General features: G+C 38.6%; 1 protein-coding gene across 1 annotated transcript in view; it reads right to left on the minus strand.

Moving 5' to 3' along the window:
• Nucleotides 1-19,246, minus strand: part of tsnare1 (T-SNARE Domain Containing 1) — a 200,622-nt gene that overhangs the window by 147,929 nt on the left and 33,447 nt on the right. Inside the window, exon 2 of the mRNA XM_042490496.1 lies at nucleotides 3,200-3,321. Within this exon, the coding sequence (XP_042346430.1) occupies nucleotides 3,200-3,284 (85 nt within the window). The 5' untranslated portion in view covers nucleotides 3,285-3,321. The remainder of the gene's footprint in view (nucleotides 1-3,199; nucleotides 3,322-19,246) is intronic.

The raw sequence follows: 19,246 nt of genomic DNA on the forward strand, positions 1-19,246 counted from the left end.
ACATGGGTGTTTTTTGCGACATGTGGCTGTTTTGTCAATGGCAAAGCATGAGGCGAGGGTTTCTTTTTGTGACTGTTTACTGTTTTTCCAGTGGCTTTTTAGCCACCAAATGAGGATGTATTTGGTTAACTCCATCATTGTTTTTTCAACAGCTGTTTAAACACCAGACAGGTATTGCAGCTTAGTACAATCAAAGCTTGTAAACTCTATTTCTTCAGTTTACATAGTGTAGAAATGAGTCAGATTTGTGATGAAAATCTCCACCAGCACTTTATGCATTCAATTTCTGTACAGCTTCTAACCTTTTTATTTATTTATTTATTTTTTTAAACACAGAGAAAAGGTAAAAAAAAAAAAAAATAGCAAGGTAAAGAGCATATGTTTCCCTTACCCTGGTAGAGACTTAAGCTAACAGGAGCTAATGGGCCGATAATGTCTGCTGGTATTGATTGTTTGGTGTCACATTTGCCATATTAACTTGAGCCAATCATATGTCTAAGTTTTGTGTCTGTGTACTTGTCTTGGAGTCTCTTTGCAATTTAGATCTCAAAATTACTTCTGTCTCAAACACAATATGACATTGTCATATTAGTATTTGTTTGCCCAAAATATATAATGACCAATGAAACATATACCAGACAGTGCAGTGTATATAAAAAACATGTTATTTCATTAAACTTTATTACGACATCCTTCAAAGGGCTGTGTAAGTTCAAAGAATTGGCTCTAAAAGCCATAAATTATTCTGCTCTATGATCAGCAGACAGCCTTTGAAATGATTTGGAAAGCATGTAGTGAATTATTTTTTAGTATTTTGAGGTGAGGTGGCCATTGTGTGTCATTTCAGTGATTTTATGAGTTTTCAGTACCAGAAAATGATGGGATTTTTAAGTTTCTCATTAAAGCACATGTATTCTTAAGATGTACAAATGGCTCTTTGTCCTGCCCGCAACATAAAACATTGGTTCATTGTCCTTGCAATCTATTCAACTCGAACTCTATGTGCACTGAGTCTCTCTCCATCTGTCAATCTTCCTCTTCCAAACACATACACACACGCTTACACACACACCTTCAGTTTGGCTGGGAACAGGTTTTGCCTCAGGGGCTCTGTCGTGCTCCTACCCCCATTACTAGGCTAATGAAAGCAGTGAGAGGATCACATCCAATGAAGCTCCTTTTCACACCGCTTAACCCTTGTGAAAACCTGTGACCTCTGCAGAAGAGCCTGCACACACACACACACACACACACACACTGTAGGTAATTATATACAATGTCGAAGAAACGGGGAGTTCATACATACTATATGCATTAACAAACAGAAAACTACATCAGTGGTTTGTACAGTACTTTTATGCCTGTTTTTTTTCCCGGCTGTATTGTATTTGTATTTTTACTCATGTACATGTAGTGTTGATTGCTTGAATTATTCATTTCTTTATGAATAATAAATGTGTTGTGATGACTTGAACACCTGACTCTGATTACCTGCTTATAAGTAGGTAAGTGGGTGACTCCTGCTACAGTGTTGACATGCAACTGATATTTATAACACTTGAGTGCTGCTGGTTTTTGCTCTGAGGAGGCTTTGATGACATGAAGCTTCTGCAAAAGTTCAATACAGGAAGTTTTTCTTTGACATTTACTTTTTTTATTTTTCAACTGAAGAATGTTTAACATGTCTCACCTCAAGCCAGTCGCCAAAGAAAATGTTTACTGATGTGTACAATGACAATTTGCAATGAACCTATGTTACATTTTCACAATATTATATAGCTGTTACTTTAAAACTTTGCATCTCAAAAATGGTGAAGAACACGTTTATGCTTAAAATACCAGCTGACATTGTGGCTGAAAATGCAGTGATGTCTTGGTAAAAAACAACCACTTTTCATGTCAGTATCCCCGCTGGAGAAACAATGACGGATTGCTAGAAAACACAGACATACAGACACACAGACACACTGGAAATACATATGTGAGTCACTAAAAAGCAATTGGTTTTGTTGTTTTTTGGTCTTGAACAGTAGTCTGCAGCTCCATGGTCATGTGCCGTTAATGTTTAGGTGATGTGAGGTGATGTGATTTTGTTTTTTGATGCATCTTAACAAAAGAAATATAAAGTACGGTGTTCACCTTGATGTGATGAGGCAATAAGAGGTTACACAGCACTTACTCTTGGGTATATGTGGCCTAAAAGAAAACTCCTCTTATTTCATTCGCTTTTCTCTGACTGCATTTTTGTAATAACTCACTAAATAAGATGTGGACTCGGTACATTGAACAAGGATGATAAACTCTGCTCTTCCAAAAGCCTCAGACAGTATAACTGTCAACTTGGCAACCTTGGCAGTAATCACTATTCCCAGTACTTTGTACTGGCAAACAATTGTTTGCACTGACGATCTTGGGACTTGAAGTTGCTCAGAGATATGAATTCCTTGTCTAAATAATGCACTTCCTCAGATCTGCACTGAGCTCTTTGGACTTTCCCAGTGTGATTCGTGGCTCAGTCTAATGCATGTAGTCAAATATACGCTGTTTATACAGGCACACAGAAGGTAACAACAGTAATAACTAAGAGATAATCTAGCCAGTTCTCATTCTGAAATCGTCAAATGCGTCCGCTCTGTAAGTGCATTCAGTGTAAAAGCGTGACGCCAAATGTCAGCATCCATCTGGAATGTAGCTGGAGGGGGTCAAGTGAGAACTCGACCGGACAGAACCCGTGGCGTTGTTATTGTACGCCAGCGGACAGCCAGAGAGCACCAGGGGCTTCTACATGATACATGCAAGGGGGCTGTCCTTTAAGAACAACGTAAGATATAGAGACAGACGGAAGATAAGACGTAAGATAAGGAAAGTGAGTGTGGTTTTAATGAAGGTGTGTGTGTGTAACGGGAAATCAAAGAAGCCATCATTGATCTATTTTGTGACAAAGAAGGACATTTCCCAGTCATTCTGTCACAGTCTAACAAACCTTTGGCACTAAAATTGATTCAACTGCAGAGAATGGTAAAGAAAAATCATCTTGACATCGTCTTTTTTGTTTATGGTAATTATGCCAGTGTCTCAAATTTAAAGTGATAACCTTTTGATATTATAAAATGCTAGACATGGCGTAGGAACTTTTAAAGGGCAGCAGAAATTCCATTTTCATGAAATCATGAAGAAATCAATAATTGTCCTTACATACCTACTGGCTGGTAGCCCTGCCTCGTAGGACCTCCAAATGGGTTGCGACTGCCAAAGGAGCCTCCGTCAATGGACCCGTACGACATTGTGCCTTATGGTTTGTGGCGTGTCAGCTGCAGGCGCCTAGGGAAGGAACAAGAATCCGAAAAACAAAACACAATTTATTTCCACTTTGCTTTGCCAGTCAGAAATGAATGCACTCACAGCACTGACAGTAAGTGAAGGAAGGCACTATAATTTGGTTAGTATCTTTGTAGACACAAGCCCTGTGCAGATGAAAGCCATCTGCACAGGGCTTGTGTTTAGAGCTGGTGATGAAGGATTTACCAGGGCTCCTACCAAACAAATAACCTACTTTATACCAATCACAGCATGCAAAAACTAACTATATGAAATTGCGAATATAAAATACACCTAATGGAAACATGTCAATTTTGAAAAACACTCCCATTTATTGCAAAGGAGGTTTATGTTTGAATAAATTGGTATTTCAGGTGATTCCAAAAAGCCATATTTCACTCTTTTTTGGCTTTTCTAGGTCACATGATGCTATGGCTATGTGCTTGTCGTTAGGAACTGGCTCCCTCATGATGCTGCAGGAGCTACAAGAGGTGTTATTGCATCACATAACTCTTCAAAAGTTGAACACATTATCCGAAAGTTTTGAATCCACAATTCCTTTGTGAAATCATGGACTATCACCTCCCATTAAGACCTCATAAGTGGCCGCTGTCACATATAAGGGGCCATTATCCATTATTGCTGGCATAACACGCCTACGTCGCCTCGCCAATAGAAATAAACCTGCTAATGTTTTAAACATCCATTGCTTCTTGGAATTTTTTTGAGAGAGGAGATGCCACTTAACATCGAGGGAGAATTCATATATCATTTAATGGAAATGCAGTTATCTTACAACTGTGTTTTATTGACATTTCAAAAGTGTTGCTTAAGTTTTGTGCAAATCTTTAATGGAAACCCCGTCACTCATAGTTGAAAAGGTTGCATTTGTTTTGTGATTGTTATTATTTTCTAATTGCCTATTTGATATGAGGAGCAGCTGGCCCCCAAGTATTTTCACATTATATATTCTGTCCTCCCATTCACCTATGGTTTACATATCTCCTGGGCTTCCTGGTTTTGCAGCAGATTCATTGTTCATTGTTGCGTCTTTGCTGCCACTGGGCTCATGCAAAGAAAAGCTTGAATAAATCCAAAGTATTCTACCTGCAAAAGACAGAGGAGCATGCAGAAAGCCTTGTAGAACATTTAGCAGCTAAAGAGACACATTTTGGTGGAGATCATATCAGAGAGACAACTTCTCAACTTCTCAGAACACAACTCCAAATGTTGCTCCTGATGTCGCTCAGTATCTGCAGGGTGTGCAAGAAAGTAATTGTTTGCTAACACATGAGCTTTAAAGGTTCTGCACACCTTTGCAGGTGTTTTCAATCATCCTGCCTGAGCACTTATGTCGGTTGAGAGGTGAGGTTGCAGTGGGAGGCTACACTGGGGATAACGGGACATCGTTTCACTCTGTTAACTAGAAAGAGTAATACATTTTTAATTTGTCCTAACAAGTGCAACAACACTAACAGGGCAGTGAGGGAGAGGTCACAGCAGCCCAGCCTTTACACACCCACACAGCCCACAGAATACAGCTAATCTGCCAGGAGTGAAATCACATGTGTGGGTGTAACATGGATGTGCAGGGCTTATTATAAGCAACAGATATGGTGGTAGTGTATCTGTAAGCTGCCCTGCTACTCGAACGTGGCTTAAGAAATGTAGGCTGATATGCCATCACCAGGCTTAAATAATCCTGTTTACCGTGGCGCCCTCACATGTTTTTCATTGGCGTGGCCAGATGGGGCCACTGAAAAACTTGGGACGGGACACTGAGACCAAAAGAACTGAATTGAATAACTTTATTTAATTTTGAATTAATGCTATTTGTCACCATTTACATTTAATTATGGGTTTCACAAATACTTAACCAATCAAAGGTGTTTGTGACTAAATCTAATGACTTCATTGGACCTGGAACTGGAACTGTTGACGGTGAAGTGCCGTAATAGAGCTCCTCTGTGCCATAGTGTTGAGAGAGCAGTTGCTCATGTAAAATGGATTTTACGCACCATCCACCAAAGACTCATATCATTGACACTTTTCCTTTTTTTAGCATCAGCTACACTGTTTAAAACTTGAGGGATGTGTGTTCTCATAAATAAACCTGTTCACTGATTTATGTTCATTTTGTTCATTTTCATTGGAGCTGATAGTAAACGGGGATTAGGCAATTTAGTTAGACTTCTAGAGACCAGCTGATTATCTGAAAAATACAGTGTAGTCTTTACTCAAAAAGCCATGAGGCTAATGATGCTAATGGCCACCACCCTGCTGCGCTATCTGAAATTAATATGCAACATCCAGTACTGATTGTCCGTCACCGCAACCTCCGCCCGCTCTCTTCCTGGCAAATCCTAGCTGCAGGGGGTTAGATCACAGGGTCCACTAGCTCAACACGTTCTCATTGCAAGTTGGCACACATATTGCAGTGGACTTTCGTGTATACAAATTACTCTTTAGGTATCTTTCTGCGTCCGCCGTTGATGTCCCACTACCGTGATATCAACACAAGCACATTATGGGATTATACTGCACTTGGTTATGTTTCGGCAACAAACACATGGCACCCAATGCCAGGACATCAACAAATGCTGCCACGGAAGGTTAGGATTAGGGGGAGGAGGAACATAAAAAGGTATAGAAAAAAACCCCCATCACATTCAGACGGGAAGCAAACACCAGACTCTACATAAAAGTCTGGGGTTTGTTGGATCCATCGACCGCCCCTTCCACCTGCCCTTGAGGTGTCCCGTTCTCCTTATTGTTATCAGCAGCATTCCAACTTAAAGCCGTCCTGCCGTGTTTCATTCCGTCATGACAGGTTTCTGTCCAGCCACATTCTCAAGTGATGCCGCCTGTTTACGTATCAGTGCGAACACGGCAGGAGCCGTCTGGACATCCACCGAGGTATCATAACATCGCGACTAGTTCTGTCTGGCCACATTTTCATCAACACCATCCAGCGGCAGTTCAAGGTGGCTTTTGGCTTTGGGATCGTACACCGAAAGCACTATAAAAGCTACTGTATGTGATGACTTCAGAATGAAAACAGGCTGGTATTTCTGGTCTCATTTGTGATCTGGTTAACAGAGAGACAGATTTGGGCTCAGTGACAGGAAAAACTGAGTGCACACATAGCTGCAATAAACTCTGTAACCTGTAAGTTGATTATAACGTATTGTACACTGCAGGCACTGCCTTCGATGTGGCCGCTCTACTAAATGACGGACTAAAGATGTATCTCGATATTTGCTGGTGAAAAAAATTGTGCCATTTGAGCTTGAGTTTGGTAAAATATTAATAATATCATGACATATGCAAGTATTTAACCATATATAAAGACCCACACCAAATTTGATGGATTTAATTATCTAGAAAAACACACAAGGTTTTTTTCTGTTTCATGAAAAGTAGCCATTTTGGATGTATGAGGTTTTCAACCCATCAGCGACAATATACAGCTGTAACTTGAAGGAGTGTAATGAACAAAGCATTTACTGGGAGCTTATGTCTCATGCCTGAAAACACCACACAGATGCCTCAAAGTATTCTTTATTATTTTCGCAAGTGTGACTAGTGATTGTGCCTCCCACGCCTGCCTTAGCAGCATCATCGCTTATTTATTCTCACCCAGCTAACACGGCTGTTTGAGGGCAGTTCCAGGACTGATTTGTTAATCAAAAATGACGTTATCTCATGACTGATCACTCTTATTTTGAAATGAAAGCAAAATGTGTAGAGTTTAAAAAATGTGCCTGATTGCATCCTGTGTGGACAGATGGCGGACTGAATCTGCCGCCTTTACTCTACTACCACGCTGCTCACGCTACATGTCCTGCGTGGACGGTGTTAGGGCTGCTACGGGGGCATAAACTTTTAGTAAATTCAAAGGGTTGAGCCAAGTCTGAGTCAGACATGACGAATACATCAGAAATAATATCAAGGTCTTACAATCTAACACATATTTGTAGCTGTGCGAGGGCTTTGTTATGTACTCTGTGTGTGTGGGTGTCAGCAGAAGAAAGGAGCTGGAACCTTAGGAGGCATGAGGCATGCAGGAGCCAGAGTAACCAGTGCATATTTCAGAGTAAGCCTCTTTAGGATGTTAACCCATAACCCACTTACATGAGGAGAGGAGAGGAGGACTCAGAATCCTCATCTGAATACTGCTGCAAAGGTCAAATCATCATGTGAACATGTGTTTCACCCGCGGCCAGAGACACACAGATGAAACTCTAATCAACAAACCCCTCTCAGCGCTTCAGCATCTCTATCAAAGGTCAGAATATGATACTGGTCAAGCAGCCAATGCTCTTTCCCCACCGTGAAAGACAAGCATTCAGACAAGCAGGAGAATGTGATTACACTCACGAGTCATTGTGCAGCTCATTGTTGTGCTTGAAGCCAGTGAATCCGGCCTATAGGACCGGCATTATGGGCACGAAGCGGGACAGAGGAGCAGCCAGAGATTCAGCGTCCAACAGATTCACTGGGCCACGAGAACGTTTAATCCGATTAATTTTTATAGAGGAGGGAGATTAATTACTTTTGGCAGTCCATAAACAATCTTTGCTCTGCTCAACTTCAAGCCCAGTGACTGCGCTGCACATCCTTTTCAAGTGTGAATATGAGATGCACACCCATGGATGCACAACTCTGCACACACACACATACACAAACACATTTGGATAACCTTACCCTTCACCACTAGAATTATACATTCCCTGCTTGTTCACTTAGTTGCTCATGCAAGTGAAAACTAAGGTCATTAGGGGCGACGGAAGATTTAAAAAACATTAAAAATAGGTAGATTGCTGTGCCATTACTCATGCACATGATGACATCATTCCTGTTGATGTCATCAGAGCTTGCCCGTCCTCTGAATCACAGCTGTCTGTCAAAACATCATCACCGCGATTGCAACTGATGGTTCTCCAGGTGTGCTTGGGAGAGTGCCACTTCGTAGTCATAGCCCTGTGTTGAGTGGTTCAATCATTTTTACTCTTAACCAGCTCTCAATATATAACATATCTAAGTAAACATAATATATTTATGTTTTTTTGTTTTTTTTCTAACACACCTCCATGTTTTCCTTAGCAATTTTGAGTTCATTCTCATGTCAACCACTAAATCCAGATTTCTTAGTCATCTGTTCAAGGTCAACACATAAAAGAAATTGCCACATATTCTATTTTATTTGATAAAATGTAAATACAATGAGGGCTTAAAACTAGGGCTGGGGCGACGCATTGGCTTCTCTTTCAAAACAAAAACTATCTGTCTGTGTCTCTGTCTCTGCTGATACAATTCATTTTATTTTGAAACATTTACAGGATGGGGTCATCAGCTGTGCAGGAGCTTGTATAACTTCATAAATGAGTGGAATATGTGCTTAAAAATATGAAAATACAGCACTAATATCAGCAGGCAGCGATATGCCTTAAGGCCCAGTTAAGGCTGGACTATTTTGATGCAGGAAGAGTGTTATTCAAATTGCACTAATTTAACTTAAGATGTTTTGTTGGACTGCTAGATTTGAGGTTTGTTACTGTAACAAAGAGTGACTGTTTTGTTAAGTGAATTTTACATTGTTTTATTTATTTTGCTGTTGGATTGCTAAATGTAGATTGCACTACATTCCTTTTACTTTAGTGGAACAAGCTCTTGCATTAATTATATTTTGGAGAGACTTTACATCAGACAGTAAAACACAGATTACCAGTTAACACTGGGCTATTTTTTGTTGGGGAATAATGCCCTGCAGTGTATGATAAGTTTTAAAATGTAATTTTTGGCAAATTTGTTGTTATATTAGTCAAGTAACAAAACAATAATAGTTAGATCAATAAAAGAAAAAATAATCTGGAGATTAATTGATAAAAAAATAATCATTAGGTGCAGCCCTACTTAAAACACAATGAAATAAAACACACTGGAGGAATAAAGTGAAATTCATTAAAACCAGGGGCGTGTCGAGTGTTTGAGGATGTTGGGGACTTAGCCTTTGAAGACTTTTTTTTTTCCCTATATTTGGGTAGTTTTTACAAAATTTTTGCTGTTTTTTTTTGGTGAGGGGCTAGGATGTCTTTTTTTTAACTATTGGTTATTACTATAGATACCTAAATATGAACAACTTGCTGTATTTGGTTGAACTCACTGTTTTGTTTGAGTTGCAGGCTGAGGCTAAACTGATTTTACCGATTGTTGCGTCAAAAAAAAAAAAAAAAAAACGAAAACAAAGTTCAAATCAATGGGGTAATAAACAAGTTCATGAAACAATAAAACAAAGATTTAACCAAAAAAAAGCAGCTTGAGACCATTTCCTCTTGGCCTTTTCCCTGCTGCACTAATGTGACACACCTGCCATTGATGAGAGGATCTTAAGATGCCAGAGCAGGTGATGCATTCAAGTGACTCAAAAAAAATTGGAAATTATAAGGACTTACTAGAAATGGCTTTCACACAGGTCTAAATTCAATAATGGATGTGTGTGGAAATCATCATAGGAATGCAAAAATCAACTGATGGATATATGATGTTGGCAATAGCAATAATACGCTGAATATGCTATCCCCAAAACTATGCTAAATGTGTATGAAGCAGCAGGCCAACCAGTTTCAGTGTGCGGTGTGGCTGCAGCTGTTTGGTGCTCATCTTAAACTGTATCAGCATGTCTGTTTACATGTTTCCCTCTGACGGCCATCGTTTATGACTGCTGTACACCTGAAAAAACCTAGCTCAAAAAGCGTGCTGCATTACTATGACAACCAGCATCTGTAAGCTGTTATGCAGGGGCTAAACTATAACATAAAAGAGTTTTAATACAGTGATTTTGATATGTAGTGCTTATTTACTATGTTTCCATGTGATTAAAAACTGCTCAGGCAGTAAGGATTGAGATAACTAATCAAGAACAGCCCGATGAGATCAACACTTTTTTGTAGTACGAGCAATGAATACATACATTACCAACCTACATTATAATATAATCACAGTCTTTTACCTTTGAGAGCAGGGATACTCAACCTGCTTTGCTTGGGGGACAAAATGACAGGAGACAAGGGGCCAGTTGCAGCAAGCCTTATAGATGTTTAAAACATTTCTCAGATTTTAGGACATTTCTAGGATTTTAGGTTGTTTCTCAGACTTTAGGACATTTCTTGGATTTTAGGATGTTTCTAGGATTTGAAGACATTTCTCATGTTTAAGGAAGTTTCTAGGAAATTGAAACGTTTATTGGCTTTTAGGACATTTCAAGGATTTTAGGTTGTTTCTTGGATTTTAGGACTTTTCAGCGTTTTCAGGATGCTTGTGGAATTGTAGCACTTTCTGGGATTTTGGGACATCTCTAGGACTTTCAGACATTTGTAGTATTTTAGGACAATTATAGGATTTAAGGACATTTTTATTTTAAGACATTTCTGGGATTTTATGACATTTCTAAGTTTTAAGGACATTTCTGGGATTTTAGGATATTTACTAGGATTTTAGGATGATTCTAGAATTTTAGAAAGTTTCTCAGAATTCAGGACATCTCTAGAATTTTTCCCTACTCTACATATGAGTATTTATTACTGCACCTATACTTACAACACCTACAACAACAATTTATCTTTATCTACAATAAACAGATCAACATGGTTCATTAATGACAATGTAGTTTATAGAAGCACACATCTGTGACAAAAGATGAGGAGGTAATAGCCCTTTATCACAATCCAGAAAAAATGGTAATCCAGCAGCCCTGCTGCTTGGAAAATATGTACTTTCTTAGAGCAATACATGCCCGTTAAAGTAATGTCACAGCACACAAAAAAGTGAACGATTTTTCTAGCATATGAAATGCCGCTGTTGGTTGGAGACAGTCCTCTCTTGTTGGGGGAAAAAGGCCCTTATGCTGGTAAACAGAGTGGAAGTGAGGTAAAGCAGTGTGCACCCCTGTGTGACACTGCAGGACACAGGAGGAGAGTGAATACAGGCCTGGCAGGGCAGAGTGACTGGATCCACAGCTACTCCCCACCCCCACTGGTTTTCATTCAGTCCCCCACTCCTTTCACAGCTGTCATTATCAGCAACACAAGGCTTAGCTTAGCCAGAGCAGGCAACTGAGCAGAAATAAGCCTACACCCTGGACACAAATGCTGCATTTATCACAAACAAGCGAGGGCCAACCTGTGGCGGGACTGTGTGTGAGCGTGTGTGTGTGTGGGAGAGTTACACTGATATGTATTTTTTGAAGGCCAGTATAAATATTTCTTGGCAAAAGTTACCATTAATGTTGTTGTTTTTTTAGTACTGTAATATTCAACCCTCTTCTAGTCAAAACAAATTCAAATGTACAGTGTTTCCAATGGCCTTAATTATGGCCTTGAAAGTTAAAGTGCAATTGTAGTGGAACTCTCACTTATTAATGAAATGTGATGATTTGAGAGCTGTTTTGAATATTTTCAGCATTTTTCAATTTGTTAATGTGAATAAACATCAAGTTTATTGTGTGCACACCAGAAACTTAAAAAAGCATATGCTCCTTATATGTGTTTAACATATAAGTAGCATATGCTTGACCGGGCTGAGTGATATGGCTTGTAAATGCTGTTGCAATATTTTAAGTATATATCACAATACACAATAGAAATCTTCATATATATATATATTATTTCCCTCTAAATGACTGTACAACTAAAATACTGAACTACTATATAACAAAAGTTTGAAAGAGTACTGTTATAATACATTTTAACAAATTTCTTTTACAATAAAATTAAATGAAGTTATTTTATAACAAAGTTAAATAAGGTACCTGTGTAACAAATTAAATAGGTGCTGTTATATAAAGTAAAATAAAGTATTTATATCATAATGAAGTTAAAGAACTTAATATAAACATAAACAAAGTTAAACAAGGTACTGTTGTCATACAGTTAAATAAAATAGTACTGTTATAGTAAACTTTTATAACAAACTTGAATAAAGTACTTTTATAACAATGCTAGATAAGTATTTTCATAACAATGCTGAATAGGGAACTTTGATATAAAGTTAAATAAAGCAGTAGTGTTATAAGAAAGCTAAATAAAGTACTTACATAAATTAAGTTAAATAGGATACTATAAGAATAGAGTAATAAAGTCATACTGTTATAAAAAAAAAAGAAAGAAAGAATGAACTTTTATAACAAAGTTAAATGAAGTACTTTTTTTATGACAAAGCTCAATAAGTACCATTATAATAAATTTAAATAAAGAAGTACTGTTATAATCGTCTCCCGTCTCCTTTAGAGCCAGAAGAGTATAACATTGCAGCAGCTCAGTTAAACGTGAAGATGTATTCACTGTGAGCGAGAAACAAACAAACAAACAGTACATTAATAAAATATATTCAAATATATTAATAAAATGAAAATCAATTTATCACTCACCCCTCATCTTAAGGTGCATGTTTTAGTTTATTTATTGCTATAAATGACCTATTAATGACTCCACAACAAACTGTGGGATTTAGATTATTAGCATCCTTACTGCCAGCTGACGGTTTCTGTACATTTCATTGTACTGTAAAAATCAGCTTGCAGGTGCTTCTGTTTCTGAATAATTACCAACACAGGAAATGTCTGGAGAATATTTTGGTTTCTTTCAAGAGGCTTCCTGCAGAGGACTGAGAAATCGTGTTCTAATTACAGTGACAAAAGAACAGTTGGCGCGTTGATAAGTGCCCCTGATTTATTTGAGTTTCAAAGAAAGCCTTGAAAGTATACTTAGATAGCAAATGGACGGGGTCATGTTGTGTCAAGTTTATCCAATTATTTTGCAGCTCTCTCAAGTGAAATATTCTAGGAAATAACTGCTTCTTATGTGCTTCACAAACCTGACCTCTTCCATCTTCATATAATATGATGTGTTTTGGTTTTTTTTTTTTTTTAGAAATCGTTCACTAGCTTTTTTCTGTGATAAGTGCATAATTACATGGACCAGAAAATTTCCTGCTAACCTAAATTTACCCAAAATAATATGAAAAGTATGGGCAGTGTGCCAACTACAGGGGAGCCAGGAGGAGTTTGGCTCCTCTTAATATGACATCAGCTCTCCTGAAAACATGATTTGTGAAATGGGGGTGCCTCTAAAATATGTTTTTTGCCATGCATTTCTATTTTTACGTATCTTTATCATCGTGGATCATGCATAAATTCAACTGATTATTGATGTATGCTGGTTTGTTGATATGTGACCCTAACATTTAATGTATTGTATGTATTGTATAGAGAAATGATTTTGCTTGTCTGAATGTGACGTGTAACTTTGTAGGCAGCCTGGTGTTCTCTGTTTTTGATTTATTGCTCATATGTTTGTATTCGTAGGCAGTTTTGCTACTACACCCACTATAGTGAAGTACACAATATAGTAGATCATACTACAAGGTATACTGTACCCTGCTGTAGTTGGCCATGTTGTATCATGATCATTAATGATTATTATGTATCAGATGTGCTGACATAAAGTTGATGCTACATGCTTGCAGCTATGAGTGTGTCTTAGCAACAAGAGCCAGAATCGGAAATGATAAAGGAAATTGCATAAATTTTAAGGGGCCCTATGAAAAAGTCAGAGCATATGAGTTGTCTGAACTCAGCGGCAAATCACTACGCTGAAAATGAAGCCAATGCGGAAATGCCAAAAACTGCAGTTCATCGAATGGCGACTTGAGGCTGGCTCCAACATCGAGTCAATCCCCATAGATCCCCGTGATAAAATGCCCAACTTTACAGCAAAAAGTAACATGTTTACAGCCTGGTGCAAAGTGTTTTGGTGTCTATAGCTAATTTCAACCATCATGACAACTGTATGGGGGATGAATTTTTTAAAAACCCACCCGCTGGGGCACCTGGTGGCTTGGTGGATAAAGCAGGCGCCCCATGTATGGAGGCTTTGTTCTCACCCGGCCCTTTACTGCACGTCGCCCCCTCTCTCTCTCCCCCATTCACACTTCAGCTTTCCTTTCAACTAAAGGCACAATAGCCCAAAAAATAATCTAAAAAAACCCCCAAAAAACCTGTTTACAGTTTATTAAAGCCCAAGTGACAAGGGACTGAATTAATAATAATAATAATATTGACCTGGATTTTCTGGACATAACAACTGTCTGTCTCTAGCAATAGCCTGATGAGACATTTAGGTAGCCTAACATTAGTAAATTGTAGCTACAGAAAATAGCATGGGTTACAGGTTATGTTTTTTGTATTATTTCATTGTTTTAACACACAGTTATTCTCCTTCCATACTTTAAATTAATTGAATTTTTTCAGTAAAGTTGGAAAAAAAATGAAATATTCAATATTTCTCACAGATTGGACACTTTACAGCTGGCAGAACCACCATGCACAAGTCAAACAAGTTATATTCTGATGAATTTGGGACGTCTGAATGGACATCTTATCTGATTATTTAGTATGTTAACAGTTAAATTGGAATCTCTCATAAAAATGATTTCAATCAGACTGAAGCAACACTGTCCATATTAACACAGCCGCTGACGGACTGGTTGTTACTTTAGGTTATATGTAATTTGTTTACGGGTGCATCAAAGGTCTGTATGTGATTTTGTAAAGATGGCGACATGACTTAAATTAGGTTGGTAAATTATTCATAATGTCAATTTTGGTAAATTTATGGTTTATTGCCCAGCTGTATTACAAAACATATTGACATGAACTGGAACTAATGAAGTCTTGGGAGGTAGAAAATCAATCTTAGCATGCACACTCCCACTTGGGTCCTTTATATAAAGCAGAGTGAAGCACCATACATGTTCTTTAGCAGGGGGAACTCTGGGATATATTGTGTACACTAACTGGTCAATATGTGATATTAAATAAAAGGCCACGGTGGACCCATATATCCTTGTCTTCCTACTGTGTGTGTAATATGCATCTGAGCATGTCTACACACACCAAAAGCTCCAATGTTCGTGCGCTTATTCAAAAGGCACTGACTGAACAATGAAATGAAATTTTAAAGCAAAAGAATGACCCAAGGCTCATTTAACTGTAGCCGCATTACTGTCAGTGGTCTGGAATCGAGTCAGTGAGACATGCTGACCGTGAACACTGCGCCGCTGTTTCTTTAAGACAGGACTGACCCTAATCAGCCAGGATCCTTTTGACCAATCTGCTCATTCTGATATCCAAGACGTCCTGATTCCCAACTCTGATGGAGCCTCCCTGCCTAATTATCTCACGCGCACAATTCAATTGAGTGACTCTATCAGGTTAATGGATATATAAATGTGTTAGATATGATTCATTTACCAAGCCAGAAATGTCTGCTGGAATTATTCCATATTCCGCAGTGTGCTGTAATGGTTCTCATTTAACCCTAATGTTTATCTATAGCCTCAGGAATCGGACAGTTCTGTAATAGTGATGTGGAGAAGCAGAAATAGCCAAGAAGTTAACATCTTATGTCAAGATAGCAGAAAGTGCCAATCAGAAGAAAGCGTTGCTGCCACAACAACATATCAAAGTTAAATAACTCGAGACAATTGACAGGGCTGCACTCAAAGACCTCTAATTACTTTTTTTATATTTATGCACTTGTCTGACTGCAGTTGTCAAAAAGGAAATATACAGTCAGAAAAATAATTAAATAGACAATATATTTCAGAAAACTGAAGACATCCTTTACAAAGGGCTGATAAATTTAAAACTTGTGGCTTTATAAATGGTTAATACGCTTACTCATGCTTAACAGATTAGTTATAAAGTGGTAAAAAATGAAGGCTGCCTTCCCATGAGGCTGTTCAGCAGCATGTTAGGCTAAATGCTAAAATCAGGAATAACAGCAACATGCTCGCAATGACAACATTAATGCGTATATGTTTGGCAAGTACATTATTAACTCTTGGGGACTGTTTGGAGCATTTAACATGCTATTAATTTTTCATTTTTGACGATTTTGGCTGTGTTCATGCATATGGCACACCTTTTGGCGAGATTGTGTATTTTGTGTACATTTTTTTAAAATGTTTGATTTCGAGAAGCACATTTTGTGTGCAGGCCGATAGGAATGTGTGTAACATTAAAGCACTAAGGGTTAACCATGCTCACTATCTTAGTTTATTGTGTTAGCATGCTAACATTTGATGACTAGCCACTGATGAGATCAGTTTTGCAGGTCATGACAATATGTATTAGACATATTTCAATTTTGATGTGATGATACAGCCAACTTCCCAGAAGAAAATGTTGGCATTGTATGTTTTTTTTGCAGTCCCTGAAAATGTTTCATTTGCATGTTTCATGCGTTTTACTTCAATGTTTCAAATGTTACGTAGTACATGAGCTGACTTTGTTATCTGAAAGTGGATGGTGGATGGCCAGATGCCTGTCAAGCTGCAGACCCATGTTCTTGACCAACAAACAATTAGGATGTTTATCCCGCAGCTGATTTTCTAGCTGGTCTTAGTATAAAACATATGGTTTTTCCATTGTAAATACTTACATAAAAAGCATGTATATTAGGCAAAACCATGACCGTTCCTGAACAATAACCAAATGGTTTGGGGGTCTTAACCTAACCACATGTTATTCATAGCAGTGTTGAAATGTAAAGAAATTTAAAGTTTCAATGTATCTGCTACACATTCAAATGTAACTTATCTATGGTTTGCAGAGAAGTACAATGTCAACACTTATTCTGGCAATTCGGTTGGATGATGGTGGCAGATAAAAAGTTAACACTTTAAAAACTATGCAAATTGGCTTGCTTTCTTTAAAAAAACAGGGTCATATAAAGAAAATTATTAGAAAATAAGACAAACAACATTTGCAAGAACTGTGTTAAAAGTTCTAAGAAAATTAAAATAGAAACAAAAACCATTCGTTAATGTAGTTTGCTGAGCATTTTTCCCTGTTTTGGGATAATATCACATAATCACCCCTAGCTATTTTTTGTGGTCATTCTTTTGGTGACCTTTTACTAATTTATTGCCAAGTTTTTTGACAGACAACTTCTTGTCAGGTTGCTTATTATCTTTTTTTTCCCACGCTTTTGAAAGAATTCCAACCAATTTTCTCAGGTTTCAGAGTGCTCGTGAAAGGCATCTGAATGCAGCACAAGAAAACAAATGTCGATCTAGGTGTTAATAGGTCAAGGGATCGTCAAAGAAAATCAGATTCCTCCTCTGGGGACTATGAATGGACCCAACATTATGGAGAGCCATTCAATAGCTCCTGAGATAACTCAGTCTTGACTGAAGTGGTGTATTGACCAACATGGCTATCAACAACTACTTTGCATAATGTGCAAATCAGTGTGTCAGAGTTTTCATCAAGACATGTATTAGAAGGATTGGCAAAACACTTTTTTTTGTGGTTCAGAGTGAAATATCTTGAGATTTGGATGGATTGCCATGACGTGGTTCAGACATCCATGGCCCCCTCAGGTGGAATTGGAATAACACCAACTAAAGATGCTTTTGCCAGATGTTTATCTCCCTACAGCATTACAGTACCTTTAGCCAGCAGCTTTAATTCATTGGGTAGACAAGTGGACAATTAGGCCATTTACCATGACAAGTCTGCAGAGAATGTGGTCCATCTATTAACACCTTGTTAACATTTGCAGCTGCAGGCCTGACAGATATTGTACAACCCATTATTGTACAACCCATTATTGACATAACTCACATTTATGCCATAAATGCTGATGTGACGGCTTATTAGAAAGTGACAAAGTCATAATCCTTCCATCTATCCATCTATAACTGCAGAGTTTGTGTCTCATTAGAAAGTGATAGAAATATGAGCATTTATCGCATTCATAACTAATTATTACCAAATTGAAAGGATGAACACCAGCCACATACATTTTCAAAACCCAGGCATCTATAACAGTTATGTAAATGATCCATGAACCAAAAATAAAGCCATTAATTTTAATGTGATGATCCGCTCCCATGGTTTCTCCTACCACTGCTATGCTGATGACACTCAGCTCTTCCTCTCCTTTCCACCTGATGACAGAACGGTCTCAGCTCGGATATCAGCGTGTCTGGCTGATATCTCCACATGGATGAAGGAACGCCACCTTCAGCTAAATCTGTCTAAGACCGAACTCATGGTCTTTCCAGCTTGTCCATCTGTTCAGCCTCGGATCAGTGTCCAACTTGACTCGAGCCTACTTGTGCCCACAAACTCAGCCAGAAACCTGGGTGTCATGATTGATGACCAGCTGACCTTTAAGCTTCATGTGGCCTCAGTTTCTCGGTCTTGTCGTTATGCCCTCTACAACATCAGGAAGATCAGACCCTTCCTGATGCAACAGGCCACACAGCTTCTGGTTCAGGCTCTTGTGATCTCACGCATTGACTACTGCAACTCTCTTCTGGCAGGCCTCCCTGCATGCTCATTCAAACCTCTTCAGATGATCCAGAATGCAGCAGCACGTCTGGTCTTCAACCTGCCCAAAAGAGCACATGTCACCCCGCTGCTAATTTCTCTTCACTGGCTTCCAGTGGCAGCCAGAATCAAATTCAAAGCACTTCTCTTGGCTTACAAAACAATCACAAGAACTGCTCCAGCCTACCTGGAATCCCTGATCCAGGTCTACTCTCCTTCTCGCCCACTACGCTCTGCATGCGAAAGATGCCTGGTGCTTCCAGCCCAGCACGGCTCTAAATCTCTAGCCAGACTCTTCTCTTCTGTTGTTCCCAAATGGTGGAACAAACTTCCAAACTCTGTGCGTTCTGCTGAGTCCCTTTCTACTTTTAAGAGACAATTGAAAACGCAATTGTTCCGAGAACACCTTGGCACTTAACCTGACTCTTCTCCGCTTTGCCCTTTGGGGTAGAGTAAGTCTGATGGTCCAAAACCCAGCACTTAATGATTATCTAGCACTGACAAAGTTGTGTGATGTTGTATGTTGAT

The sequence above is a fragment of the Plectropomus leopardus genome, chromosome 7 (assembly GCF_008729295.1).
Source record: "Plectropomus leopardus isolate mb chromosome 7, YSFRI_Pleo_2.0, whole genome shotgun sequence".
NCBI classification, from domain to species: Eukaryota; Metazoa; Chordata; class Actinopteri; order Perciformes; family Serranidae; genus Plectropomus; species Plectropomus leopardus.